At 41.4% G+C, this 13,718-nt stretch overlaps 1 protein-coding gene across 5 annotated transcripts in view; it reads right to left on the bottom strand.

Moving 5' to 3' along the window:
• Window positions 1–13,718, bottom strand: part of pde9aa (phosphodiesterase 9aa) — a 108,497-nt gene that overhangs the window by 70,720 nt on the left and 24,059 nt on the right. For 3 of the 5 annotated variants that reach the window (XM_062402445.1, XM_062402443.1, XM_062402447.1), the window contains 2 exons: window positions 9,239–9,293; window positions 5,990–6,060 (listed from right to left, as the gene is read on the bottom strand). The exons of 1 other annotated variant lie outside the window; for it this stretch is intronic. In XM_062402445.1, the coding sequence (XP_062258429.1) occupies window positions 5,990–6,060; window positions 9,239–9,293 (126 nt within the window). The remainder of the gene's footprint in view (window positions 1–5,989; window positions 6,061–9,238; window positions 9,294–13,718) is intronic. One more of the 5 variants, XM_062402448.1, reaches the window with a different exon arrangement.

The following is a 13,718-nucleotide window of genomic DNA, read 5'->3' as shown; positions in this document are numbered from 1 at the left end:
TCCTCTCCTCTTTCCCGCAGGTGCTGCTCGTCTCACTAGATGACCCGGCTTACCAGGCGCACCTGCACTCATCAACTGCTCCCTATATCTGCCCTGGCTGAGCAAGGAGTCATCGCCAGTTCGTCCTTGTCACTACAGTGGTAGTTTCTCGTTCTCGGCTCATAGTCATATCCTCCTGTGATTATTCTCCCCGTTAATCCTCGTGTCTGTTCTCCTGTCCTCCAGTTACCCCGTCATCCTGCTCACCTGATTCTCCTTCACGCTGACGAACTCCCGGAGCCATCAGCTACCCCGTCATCCTGCTCACCTGCTTCTCCATTCCTGCTGAAGAACTCCCGGAGCCATCAGCACTCCCTCGTCCTGCCCTCCTGCCTCTCCCCTGCGATGAAGAACTCCCGGAGCCATCAGCACCCCGTCTATCCACCTTGTCCCACGTTAAATAAACGTCATTGAACGCACCACCTCAGTGCTCTGTGATTTGCCTCCGCTCTGGGGTCCACCCGTCTCGTATAGTAACAGAATCGGTCTTGTATTCACATACTATCATAAGTGTGAATTTTGCCAACCTCTAAAGTTATGGATGCCCAAAGCCACAACGTTTGATGTTGTCTGGTCTGTGTAAGGCAGAGTATCACAACAACTGTAACACTAAAGCTACGCAGGTTGGTTTTAATATTAAAAAAAAATTATAATCCAACGTGTTCTGCATGATATCAACAAGACAATACAACACTTTCTTTTTTTTACCGCATTTCAGTTGTATGTCTCCATGACCCATTGCAGTTTCTGTGTACATATTTCAAAATACTCCTTTTCAGATTCATATAAGGTACAGATTGAATGGAATTCCCTATAGACAGTCTGGTCTTTCTGATAGCTGTAAAAGAACAGTGAGAAAATAAGTGCTACATGACACAGTGGGCTACTCTGCCAGTATACTACTTTACATCCTAAGGTGGTGGGAAGTTTACTTGCACATCAAACAAAATTAGTAAAAATACATAAAATTAGGAAGGCTAAACAGTGATTTTGGGCATTAATAGATTACCTTGTTGTATTTAAGCTGTCTTTGACAACGTTGGTCTACGCTTCATAGTTTTTTTCTGTTGTTAATGTGTTAGTATGGTCCTCAATTTTGTGTAATTTCTGTAAAGAAACTCTCAACAAACTTGTTGAAAATTGATTTGCGATGTCAGTGTGACCATTGACCACCAAAATCAAATCAGTTATTCAGTTACATTCAGCAGCTGCCGACAACACCCCCGCTGCCTCAACATAAAAATGACTACCGGTTTTGCCGGTAGTCATACCGGTTTTGCCGGCGCCCACTGGGTTCCCCCAGTGGGCGCCGTAGCTGAGGTGATCCGCAAGACGGGACCGACACGGGTCCAGAGTAGCTGCCGCCGACCGCCGTACCCAGTCCCCGCCTTGCACACCGCCGACGGATACCGCCCCGCGGTCCAAGAGAAGGAAAGACCCCGCACCAGCGACTCCGTGAGGCACCGCGGACGAGGACCTCCCCCCCCCAAAAAAAACGTAGCGGCGTAATGCACACCGAGCCTCCGGCCGCGTGGAGAGGAGGGCGACAGGGCGACTGCTCCCTGAGCCGCGGCACGTGCCCAGCGGTTTAACCACAAACACCAAAATAGTAACGCACAGTGACTTGGACAATTAACTTTAATCTGATTACTGGTTTGGAAATAGTAACGCGTTAGATTACTCGTTACTGAAAAAAGTGGTCAGATTAGAGTAACGCGCTACTAAGTAACGCGTTACTGGCATCACTGGACTTGATGTACAAGTATATATTCATTTTGACTCACAGCTTTACCAATAAAGATGTAGTGATTGCTAAATATTCACTGATTGTGGGTAATTCTTATAATAGATAGCCCATCAAGTACACCAAAACCTATGTAATAAAAGGAAAACACAAAAAAAAAACTCTGATGGTGCAGGCCAGTGACGCCAACCTGCCAATCACCTTTATTGATGATATGTTCTAGCTAGTTTTTAAACATGGAAAAATTGACACTTTCCCACCAAGTGCCAGGATGCCATCAGACTACCAGGTAAAGTGTCATGGAAATTATTGAATCTAACTGTCCTCTTATAAAATGTAACAGACCCTTCTGTCCTGACAGCTATGCTCAAAACTCAGTTGGATTGTCCTGAAAAACATCATTATATAAATTCTACTTAATGTTTGCATCTGCCTGATATCAGGACATGTTAGTTAGTTTGAACCTAAACATCCATGTGTCTATTTGATGTTCTTCCCAGTTTCTATACACTCAGGAGAGAGAGGGGCATTTTGCCCATCCTCTGAGCAATGTCTGAGCACTTGACATGTCCTGCCTGCATGATATCGAAGCATGACGTGGAAACTACGGATGGGACTTTACAGGAGTTTTCATGTTCAAATATTCATAACGTTATTTAAAAATTATTTTATTATTTGCTAAGGCGGGGGGGAGTCGCGAAGAACCGAAGGGCGGCTGGCGAGTCTTAGCGAGAAGACGGCGTCGGAGTCCACGGTGAATGGTGATTCGCACGGCAGATTCAATTGTGTTGCGCTCTCCACGCTCTTTCCCCTCCTCTCCTTGTGTCTCCTTCCGTGAGTAGTCTGCCCTGTCTTTCTCCGCCGCAGCCCTGGGCTTGAAGTTAGCTCCTGCTACAGCTCCTGCTACGGCTACAACGAACATCTCCCCTACCAGGTGCCCGATAAAATTAAATGGACACTGTTTACTGAATTTACAGAGCGAAGTGCGCGCCATAAACTCTATGGACAATTCCATTACGATATCTGGACTTCATGCCCACCGTGGTGGAATGACGTGACGTGTTGAAGTAATATTTGATTAGTCTCTGTTCGCTGATACTAAATTCGAATATATACTGAAATTCTATTTTGTTGCTTGAATTGAATTGTGTTTAAGAGGCTCACTGTGAAAATATATGTTCCATTATCTGAATGATAAATAATTAACATAAATACAATAAATAAATGTGTTTATTTTTCAGTTAAGGAACCCTGGTCTGTGAGTTTATGGGAAGGGACGGGGCGGTTAGAGTGAATACATATTTTCTTTAGATGTATACATCACTGACCAGAACTAATAGTCTGTTAAGATATCTGCTGGGGATTTAGCACCCGTTACACTCATCTGCTGTAGGAAGTTGCGCTCGCGCAAGATACCGGAAGGTGTTGATCTCATAATGTTCGGGACTAGAACGATTATTCATTGGGCTTGGATTTTTATTAAAATAAATTCTTAATGACGAATAATCGAATATTAGATTATTCATTACAAACCCTAGTGGAAACTCTTGAGCTGTGCATAAAAGCTGGCACATCTCATCTTCCATTTGTCAGATCCTTGATACCTGCCGTGGTGTTGAGGATTCTGCCCCCCTTGGCCAAGTGTTTGCTTAATAACTCTGTTTGTGTTCAAATCTATTACTTTAAATTGTTTCTTGACCATTAATTAAATACTTTGATAAAATTGAATTGATCACTCAGTCTGATGTTTTATTGCCTCACCAGTGAATTAAATACAAATTCCCACCACATAAAGACCATTAACAAATGCCAATATTTAGAGAGGAACGTGGTCAAATGTTGATATATGATGGTGATATTATGTTGTTTAGAGAAATAGAGAGAAAACTGCTACACTTAGGTACACTGTATGAATGTGTACGTAAATGGGTGTATGTACAACTCCACTGTAAAGTGCTTTGAGTGGTAATCAAGACTAGAAAAGCTGTATATATATATATATATATATATATATATATATATATATATATATATATATATATATATATATATATATATATATATATATATATATATATATATACAGACTTTAACCATTTATCTTTTGTATATGAAGAACCTAAAATGTTTACATCAGTTGTGTATTCCTGAGTAAGGGTGAAATATATAGAAGTTTATTGTCGAAATAGCATGCCTCAAGCTGTAATGATGTGTACAAAGATCCTGAGGGTTTGTGGACTTGAGTAAATATTTATTTTGTGATTCAAACTCTTGCAGTATTGGACTTTACTCTAATTTAAGTGCATATATTGTAATTGATAGTCCAACTGGCTTTTAGTGATAATGTCTTTGACCCTAGCAATGCTCTACTATGCTTCTATTTAAAATTCCTGGACGCTTTAAACTCTTTTTTCATAATTATGGCGACTGATGAATCAGGAAGGTACGACCACTCTCTGCTTAAAGCCTTAGCAAGCACTGGATAATTGCCACAATGTACCATGTAATATTCAATGCTGAGATGAAAGTCAAAACTAAGCAAGTCTCTGATTATTCCTAATGTACAGTACCAGTCAAAAGTTTGACCACACCTTCTCATGCAATGGTTTTTCTTTATTTCTCTTTCTTTCTACATTGCAAATTCATATTGAAGACATCCTCACTAAGAATGAACACATATGGAATCATGTGGTAATCAAAAAAATGCTCATCAAACCAGAATATGTTTTATATTCTAGACTATTCAAAGTAGCCACCTTTCGCTTCGATGACAGCTTTGCACACTCTTGGCATTCTTTCAATCAGCTTCATGCAGTAGTCACCTGGAATGGTCTTCCAACAGTCTTGAAGTGTTACCAGAGGTGCTAAGTACTTGTTGGCTGCTTTGACTTCACTCTGTGGTCCAACTCATCCCAGGCCATCACTTTTGCGTTTAGGTTGGGTGGTTGTGGAGGTCAGGTCATCTGACGCAGCACTCCATCATTTGTCCTGTTGAAATACAAATGCTGGTCCCACTAAGAGCAAATCAGATGAGATGGCATGTCGCTGCAGAATGCTGTGGTAGCCATGCTGGTTAATTATGCCTTGAATTTTGAATAAATCACCAACAGTATCACGAGCAAAGCACCCCAAAAACCATCACACCTCCTCCTCCAAGCTTAACGGTGGGAACCACACATGTAGAGACCATCCGTTCACCTTTTGTGCATCTTACAAAAACATGGCGGTTGGAACCAAAAATCTAAAATTTTGACTCATCAGACCAAAGTACAGATTACCACTGGTTAAATGTCCATTCGTTGGCTTTCTTGGCCCAAGCAGGTCTCTTCTTCTTGTTGTTCTTCCTCAGTAATGGATTCTTTGCAGCAATTCAACCATGAAGGCCTGATTCTCTTCTGGACAGCTGATGTTGAGATGTGTCTGCTACTTGAACTCTACGAAGCATTTATGTTGCCTCTAATCTGAGGTGCTGTTAATTTGCGGTTTCTAAGGCTGGTAACTCTAATGAATTTATGCTCAGCAGCAGAGGTAACTCTTGGTCTTCTTTTCCTGGGCGATCCTCGTGAGAGACAGTTTCATCATAGCGTTTGATGGTTTTCGCGACTGCTTGAGGATACATTCAAAGTTTCTTTGTATTTACTGACCCTCCTTTATTAAAGTAATGATGGACTGTCTTTTCTTTTTACTGAGTTGAGTTGTTCTTGCCATAATATGGATTAGAACTGTAGTCGAATGGGCCTATTCACTGTATAGAACTGTGGACCAACCCTGCCTCTGCACAACACAACTGATCAACTCAAACACATAAAGAAGGCAAGAAATTCCAAAAATTTACTTTTGACAAGGCAACCCTGTTAGTTGAAAACCATTCCAGGTGACTACCGCATGAAGCTGATGAAAGAAGGCCAAGAGTGTGCAAAGCTGTCATCAAAGCAAAAGGATAAAGTAAAACCATTGAATGAGAAGGTGTGTCAAAACTTTTGACTGGTACTGTATAATTGATTGTCTGCATCTTTTTGCATTACTATATGTAATCTGTGTATCATAAATACATTACTATGGGCCACGAAAATATGGGGATGTAACATACCAGTTCAATTCCAACCAGGGAGCTTGTTGCATGTCTCTCCACCAATGTTTTCAGTCTTTAAACTGTCTAATCAATTGCTAACATACTTGTCCATGGGGTGATGGGAACAAACTTACATTCTACTCTCTTCTCCAACATGGCAAGACGGTTGGTGACCTCAGTTTTCAACTCATTGATCTTGAACGCCCTTTGGAGAGATTGACACAGGTGGGAAAAAGACAGAGGTAGAAATTACTTATGAAAGAGAAGTTACTGCCATTTGAGACTTTGTCTCTATAATTACAATACATCTTTTGTATTTACACTTTTCTGCTGCAGGTGGCATCTAATAATGTGTAAACTGTTTTGTTCCAAACCAGACTTGGGGTCTGTGTGAATTTAACAGATGCAATACTTAGGGCCTGTCCCAATTCTCCCCTTAGCCCTACCACTTAGCCCTTTACTTTTCTGTTTCTCCATGTGCTCTAGGGGTATCGGCCATCTAGCTTTTCATCAACCCTTCGACCATAGTATATTCAGGACCACCTTGAAAACCAAGGTGTAGACAGAAAATCCCAAATGATTCACAAAGGGTCAAAGTGAATCAACATGGTGACCATTGTGGCAAAAATGTAAGAATGAAATCATGCAAAATTACCAGGGAAATGTTTTAGAATCCACCGAAATATCTTACTTTAATCCAGTAACAAATACAATTAGATTTAATTGCTGTAAAGTGAAGGTACAAGAGAAACTTGGAAACAAGATTATAACCGGTCTGATTAAGAGTTATGAGTAACATTCGTTACTGCAGTATATGCATTTTTTTTTTTTTAATTGCAAAATTACAATGCGCATTTTGTTAGATTTTCAGTGCTCAGTTTCTATGGACAGGATTTAAGTCAGATTGAAAAAACACGTGGTGATTGCCTGTGTATTGGTTGATGAATAAATCTGTCTGTCTTGCAAATTGTACATATGTGTCACTCTCACTAATATAATTGTAGTTGTAACGGTACCTAATATATTAATAGTTGATATTGTTTGTCTCTGCAGTAAAGTTGGTTGGCTGCTTATGATGTTGCAAGTCCTGTTATTTTGGGTTACTTCAGATGTAGGGTTAGGGCTAATGGAGAGGAATTGGGACAGGCCAGTAACCAGACAAAATAAGCAACTGGAATTACAACTTAAATGTTGATTCATCCCTTGCTCTTTAAAGACATTTTGTCAGACTGTAGCATATGACTTTGTATCATATCTATTGATTCAAACTCTGAATCTGCAGTCAGATCAGTGATGCCATTTTGCTTTGTTAACATTGCATCAGTGTACTCCTTTCCTACCCTTTGGACATCTCCTCTTTTGCTTTTGTCATCCTATGCACTTCAGAGTCTTCTCAGAGAAAAAAAGTATGATAGGAGAGCTTTAGCAGGGTATACGAGTGAAATCATGTCCCCCTGAAAAATGTACATTCCCTTGCAAGTATACACCCGCCTTTTTCTACATCTTGTCCTGGTATAACCACCGATTACAATTTATTCAATTGGGATTTTATGTAATGGATCAACACAAAATAGTCCATCATTTGGAAGTGGGGGGGAAATACACATGGTTCTCAAAAAATGTTAAAAAAAAATATCTGAAAAGTGCACATGTTTTCACCCCCTTTACTATGAAAGCCCTAACAACGATCTGGTGCGACCTATTGCCTTCACAAGTCACATTTGCAGGTCACATAATTAGTAAATAGGGCCAAAATGTATTTAATTTAAGTTCATTTTAAATACACCTGTTCTATGAAGGCCTCAGAGTTTGTTAGAGATCATTACTGAACAAACAGCATCATGAAGACCAAGGAGCTCAGCAAACAGGTCAGTGATAAAGTTGTGGAGAAGTATGAAGCTTTGAACATCTCAAGGAGCAACATAAAATCCATCATCTTGACATGGAAGAATATGGCACAACCGCAAACCTACCAAGACAAGGCCATCCACCTAAATTGACAAGCCGGACAAGGAGAAAAAAATCAAGGGAGCAACCAAGAGGCCCATGGTAACTCTGGAGGAGCTGCAAAGATCCACAGCTGAGGCGGGATAATCTGTCCAGAGGACAACTATTAGTCGTCTACTCCACAAATTTGGCTTTTATGGAAGAGTAATAAGAAGAAAGCCTTTGTTGAAAGTGAACCATAAGAAATCCTGTTTGAAGTTTGCCAGAAGCCATGTGGGAGACACAGCAAACATGTGGAAGAAGGTTCTTTGGTCAGATGAACTTTTTGACCTCAATGCAAAACGCTATGTGTGGCGGAAACTAGGGGTGCAGCGATTAATCGACGTCATCGACAAAAATAGTCCCCGACGGATTAGCTCGTCGATGATTCGTTGGTTATGTCATAGCGCATGTTTTTTGTGCCGTGCAGCTGAACTAAACATTGTTTTACCGGAGGTGCTGATGGAAGTAGCTGAGGAGTGAGCCATCTCTAGCCATCCTTCCTGTTGCTGAAAGTCGTGCATAGGCAAAAGCGACACAACATGGACCAATGGCGAGGTCCGTTGCCACAGCATCGCTAACCAGGAAGTCAATAGTTTGGGAGAATTTCACCCTTAACATAACCCCCAAAAAAACTATGTGCAATATCCGTACAGCGGACCTGCTCTCCATGGAAGCAGGACACAAGCATTTGACCCCCGAGTCAAGTTTTGACTCGGGGGTGAACACTTATGTATCCAACAGATATCAACTTCTTTGTTCTCATTATTGTTTGTGTCACAATAAAAGGAATTCTGCACCTTCAAAATACTATGCATGTTGTGTTGATCAAATGAGAAAAAGTATATTTAAGTCTATTTGAGTTCCAGTTTGTGACAGTACAAAATGGGAAAAAGTCCAAGGGGGTGAAAGCTTTGGAAGGTAATTTATTAAATGTGCAAAGACAAAGGCAAGAGGCAGTTACTGAATGAAAGAAGTGATATGGAGAAAATGCAACATCACAAAATGTTACATTCATATGTTGCAATACTGCATGAAAACCTTTTAGAGATTACGAAGGAGGATTGCAAACTCCTGTATGAGTTGAGAACATTCTCCAGGGGCTTGTAATTGTGGTGCCTACTTAAAATCAGCTTCATAAACAAAAAAAGGTGTTTTGTTATCAGGTACGAAACAAGTTGCTTTGCTTAAGCCTGTCTTTGGTTTGGGAGATAGACTATAAAAGACTAACAATAATTCAAATCTTGATATAAAAGGAAAGTAAGATGGACTTAAGATATTATTTACTATTAACAGAGAAAATATGCACATATAAAATGTACATATACAACAGTTACTACAGTAAAAGGAGTTAATAGAGCTGCTGCTGTGTGAAACCTGTAAGGCCATTTGCTTACCTGGAAAACTGTTCAGCTACTTGCGTCAGTACATTCTGAAAGAGTTCCTCTTTATCTGTGTTGAGAGAGCAAGTGTAGATTCACAAAGGGTGCTCATACACACACCACATAGTTACATCAAAAAAATACCATTTTAAACTTTATTGTGCCAATAGGAAGCCTTATGTAATCCTTGTCCAGAAGTGACTTCTCTGGGCTTGAAGGCATTTGGGATGGACCATAACACAGTGGAAACGTATATTGTGGTCAGACGAGCCAGTATTTCAGGTATTTTTTGGAAGAAATGGACACTGTGTACTCCAGACCAAAGATGAAAAGGACCATCCAGACTGTTACCAGAAACAAGTCTCAAAGCCAGGTTCTGTCATGGTATGGTTTTGTATCAGTGCCCTTGTTAAAGGTAACTTATTCTTATGTGAATTTGGATCAGCATCTTTTGCCTTCAAGACAACATCTTTTCCAGAGACATCCATGCAATAGAATATGTGGCACATTTTGAAATGCAAAATGCAACAACGGATACCCCATACTTGGACAGAATGACCCCTGAAATGCTTCATCACTTGGTGTCTTGAGTCCCTGAAAATCTTTAAATTGTTCTTAAAAGGAATACCACCATTACAAGTGGTAAATGCTTTACCATCCCAACTTTTTTTGAGATATGTTGCAAGAATCAAACTTGAAAAAAGTGTGTATTTTGAAAAAACAATACAATGCATCAGGTCAAACATAAAATAATGTGCTTTTGTGTCGTCTTTTTTGTAGTACAGGTCAAATAATCATCATTCTCAAAATCAAAAAAAAAAAAAATCAAATGTAACACACCTTCCCAAATTTTTCTGATTTGGGGTTATAATATATATTGATGTTTTAGGTGAAATAACCATCTTTAATGATTATTAATAATGAGCCAAAAATCTAAATCTGACTGTTAATGTGCAGAACAGTAGTAAGTATTCCATAGAAAATCAGAGTAGAGCTTTTCATTCTTCTGAAAAGACAACTGCATTTTACTGATATAGTCTAGCCTGGATGCCAGACGAATTTAGCCCCCCCCTCAACATTTTCGGTCGGGAAGTTCGGTCTGGAGTCGCTCCATTGGGGAGAAATTATGCTCCGAACAGAAACTGTTTGGACCAATCACATTGTCAGAGCGGGCTTTATACGATGGTGGACAGATGATCAACCATAGATATGTGATCAGCAGTTACGTAATCAACTACGTCATCAAAGAGCGCTTGGGTTGACTTTGTTTTCCAAAAACATGCCTACCGCTGGAGAGCTGAGATGTGTAGATGCTGCCATTGAGTCTGTTTTAGGAGACATCGACAGCGCATTAATTTTGAAAGAGGAACAGAGAAACGCGATCAAGGCATTTGTAGATCAAAAAGATGGGACGCGGGAATGTCGAGTTCCAACCGTGTTATTAAGTTCTTACAGGACCGACAAATGAAATACGATTTGTTTGATGTGTTGTGGAATTGTAATCCTAAACGGAGAAGTTGTTCGTACGTGCATTCACCTTTACCTCAGTATGCTTCTCCGAGTCCGTTGCGGACTGACGGACGGACGGACCCTTTGATTTATAGTTCTACGAGACTTATAAAGTGCAATAACGCTGGGTTCACACCGGACGCGGAAGCGACGCGTAAGCGAGGCGTAAGCGCAGCGCCAATCCTCTGGCTCCCATCCACTCCCATGTTAAATCGTTGCGCTGAACACACCGGACACTGAAGCGTAGCGTTGCGCCGCGGCTGCCTAGCGCCGTGCAGCGATCTTTTCGGCGTCGAGTCTATTTTTTCCGCTTGACGCGAGTGTATCGCAACAGGAAACACACTGAAAAATGATTTTAAACGATATTGACGACATATTTTTTACGAGACAAATTATCAAATATGCATCCCATACTTTGTATTCACCTTCTGTTGTCAAGGAGTTTTAATTTTACCACTTTTACCAAACACATTATTAAATGTCCCCCTCTGCCCATCCACTACAGCCACACAAGCAGTCATAATGATAAAAAGAGAGAGAGGGGGGGACTACGTATTCTCCACATAGGCTTGAGTGGAGAATACGTAATTTACCCTCGACACCCGACATTTAACGGAGCAAACAGCAAAGATCTTCAACATGGATGACATTAAATCAATAATTGAAGTGGAGAATTACAGTGAGTTGTATGATCCTCCGAACATGTTGTTTAAGGACAACACTAAAAAGGACACATGTTGGGACGCTGATGCAGTTAATTTTGGAGCAACAAGTACATATATGTTTGAAAAAAATTATTAAATGCAGTTTTTACTGCAGGCTGATAACAGCAGCGCTTCGGCGTCGCTTCCGCGTCCGGTGTGAACCCGGCGTAAAGCCTGAAACATGCTTCTGCGACTGCGTCTGCGTCTTTTCACGCCGCTGTGGTGCAAGACTCGTTTTCATTCATGCTTCCCCAACCGTTGCGCGTCTTACAAAGCAATTCCGCGCCAGAACACTAGGCGGAGTAATGCTTTTTGTCGAGACGACCTTAGAGACGCCTTCTTTCTTCTTCGTCGATTGTCTATTTACATAGCCACTGCGGCTCCTCGTAGCCTTTTTCTGGCGGACAAATCCGCCAGTCAGTGACAGGTTATACAAGTGATCATACTATCGGATATCTTCTGCCAAGTGCTCTTCTATTTGGTCCATATTCGTTCTTCTAAATCTTCCGTGATTTCTGCCGGTATTATGGGGCATGAAACCGGAAATGCAGCTCCAGAAGGGATGTAGCGCAGACCAATCACAGCCTTGCGGGCTGAGTGAGCTTGCGGAGCTTTGCCGTAAATTTTAGAAAAGGGGGTCGACACCCGTCAGCACGTAAGGAGGGATACATAAGCACGTAAGGGACCCGGAAGGGCTCTTGCGCTTACGGGCCCGTGAAAACGCAGAAGCATGTTTCAGGCTTAAGACAACTGCTGTACAGCGCCGGTGTTCCAGTTTAACTGGCGGGCATGGCTTCTGGCGACATTCCAGATGTTGAGGCTGTTTTTCAGAGCCGGTGGCAGATTCGTCATTTTCACAAAGCGCCTGTGTGTGAAGTGCGGTGATCTACTGAAGGTCTTGCTGAAATAAAAATCCTACAAAAACCCTTCACGAGTTAATGTGTCCGTGTCAGCATCACGTTGAGACCGCAATATACATTTAAATGTGCTTTACCGTTACGCCCATGTCATCTGGTGATAGTCCGAACACAGAATAAACGCTTTAAACATAATACCAGGCTTTACAAATCTGACTCTCCTCTTCATAGGAGACACAGGGTGCGTTGAAGAACACACACGCGTCACCAGCTCCACTCGAAGTGCTTTTGTTTGTCGCTGGTGATCATTACAACGCGCACACAGTGCTACATGTAAACATCCCTCACGTCAACAAGGCGGAAGCTCGAGCGGTGTTTTCATGAGTTAAGTTGGTGAACGTGCTTCTAATGGACGTGTGGAGCTTCACGTGTCCTGCTGTCAGCGGACGGGATTTTAAAAGATGTTCTCGTTGTTGTCGATGATAAGGTTTCACCATCGGAGAATGAAAACAACCCAACCGCTCATCACAGAACGGGTGTGTTGGATTTTCGTAGTTTCTGTAATGCAAGTGTTGTTTATCTGTGTGAAATCAACAGATGATTTTTTTTTTTTTACCATTTAAAAGTATATTGCGGTCTCAACGTGATGCTGACACGGACACATGAACTCGTGAAGGGTTTTTGTAGGATTTTTATTTCAGCAAGACCTTCAGTAGATCACCGCACTTCACACACAGGCGCTTTGTGAAAATGACGAATCTGCCACCGGCTCTGAAAAACAGCCTCAACATCTGGAATGTCGCCAGAAGCCATGCCCGCCAGTTAAACTGGAACTCCGGCACAAGGATAGGTGCAGGAACAACGACCGGACGCCGGCTGTGCGGCATTTCTCAAAAATTATAGTTTATTAGTTTATAAATTATACACCCCTCGCCAGCGGAATGAGGTAAGGAAGCTGGTCCCATTTACTTTGCTGCAGGTAGCGCGGACCCGGAGTCGCTATGTCACGTTAACGCATCAGACTTGTCTCGTTGTGATTTGTTTGTTTATTGTACTTTAACGTTTGTGTTTTGTTTTATGGATTAAAATATCGTATTCTTAATGTCATTCCAGTTTTACGGTGTATTTACGTCTACGATGAAGTGAACAATAAAGAGCCGTGTGCCATCAGTAGAGAAAATCTGCGTCATGTTTGGGGAAGCGGGGGGGCTGTTACATTTACTGTTCGCTCAAAAATGCTGATCGTGTTGGTAAGCTCTCCGTGTATCCTTAAATTATTTTTACAACCCCGGCAAAAATCTTTTTTACTGATCATCTTCTTCTACTTCTTCCAGCGTGCGTGCAGTTGAGTTCTGTTGACAACAAATATGCGTCGCTTTACATACGTCACATACTATGTTGCTCTGATTGGTTGTAGGTCTATCC

The sequence above is a fragment of the Platichthys flesus genome, chromosome 13 (assembly GCF_949316205.1).
Source record: "Platichthys flesus chromosome 13, fPlaFle2.1, whole genome shotgun sequence".
In the NCBI taxonomy this organism is placed as follows: Eukaryota; Metazoa; Chordata; class Actinopteri; order Pleuronectiformes; family Pleuronectidae; genus Platichthys; species Platichthys flesus.
Note: the sequence above shows the minus strand (reverse complement) of the source record. Positions and strands in the feature narration are given on the sequence as shown.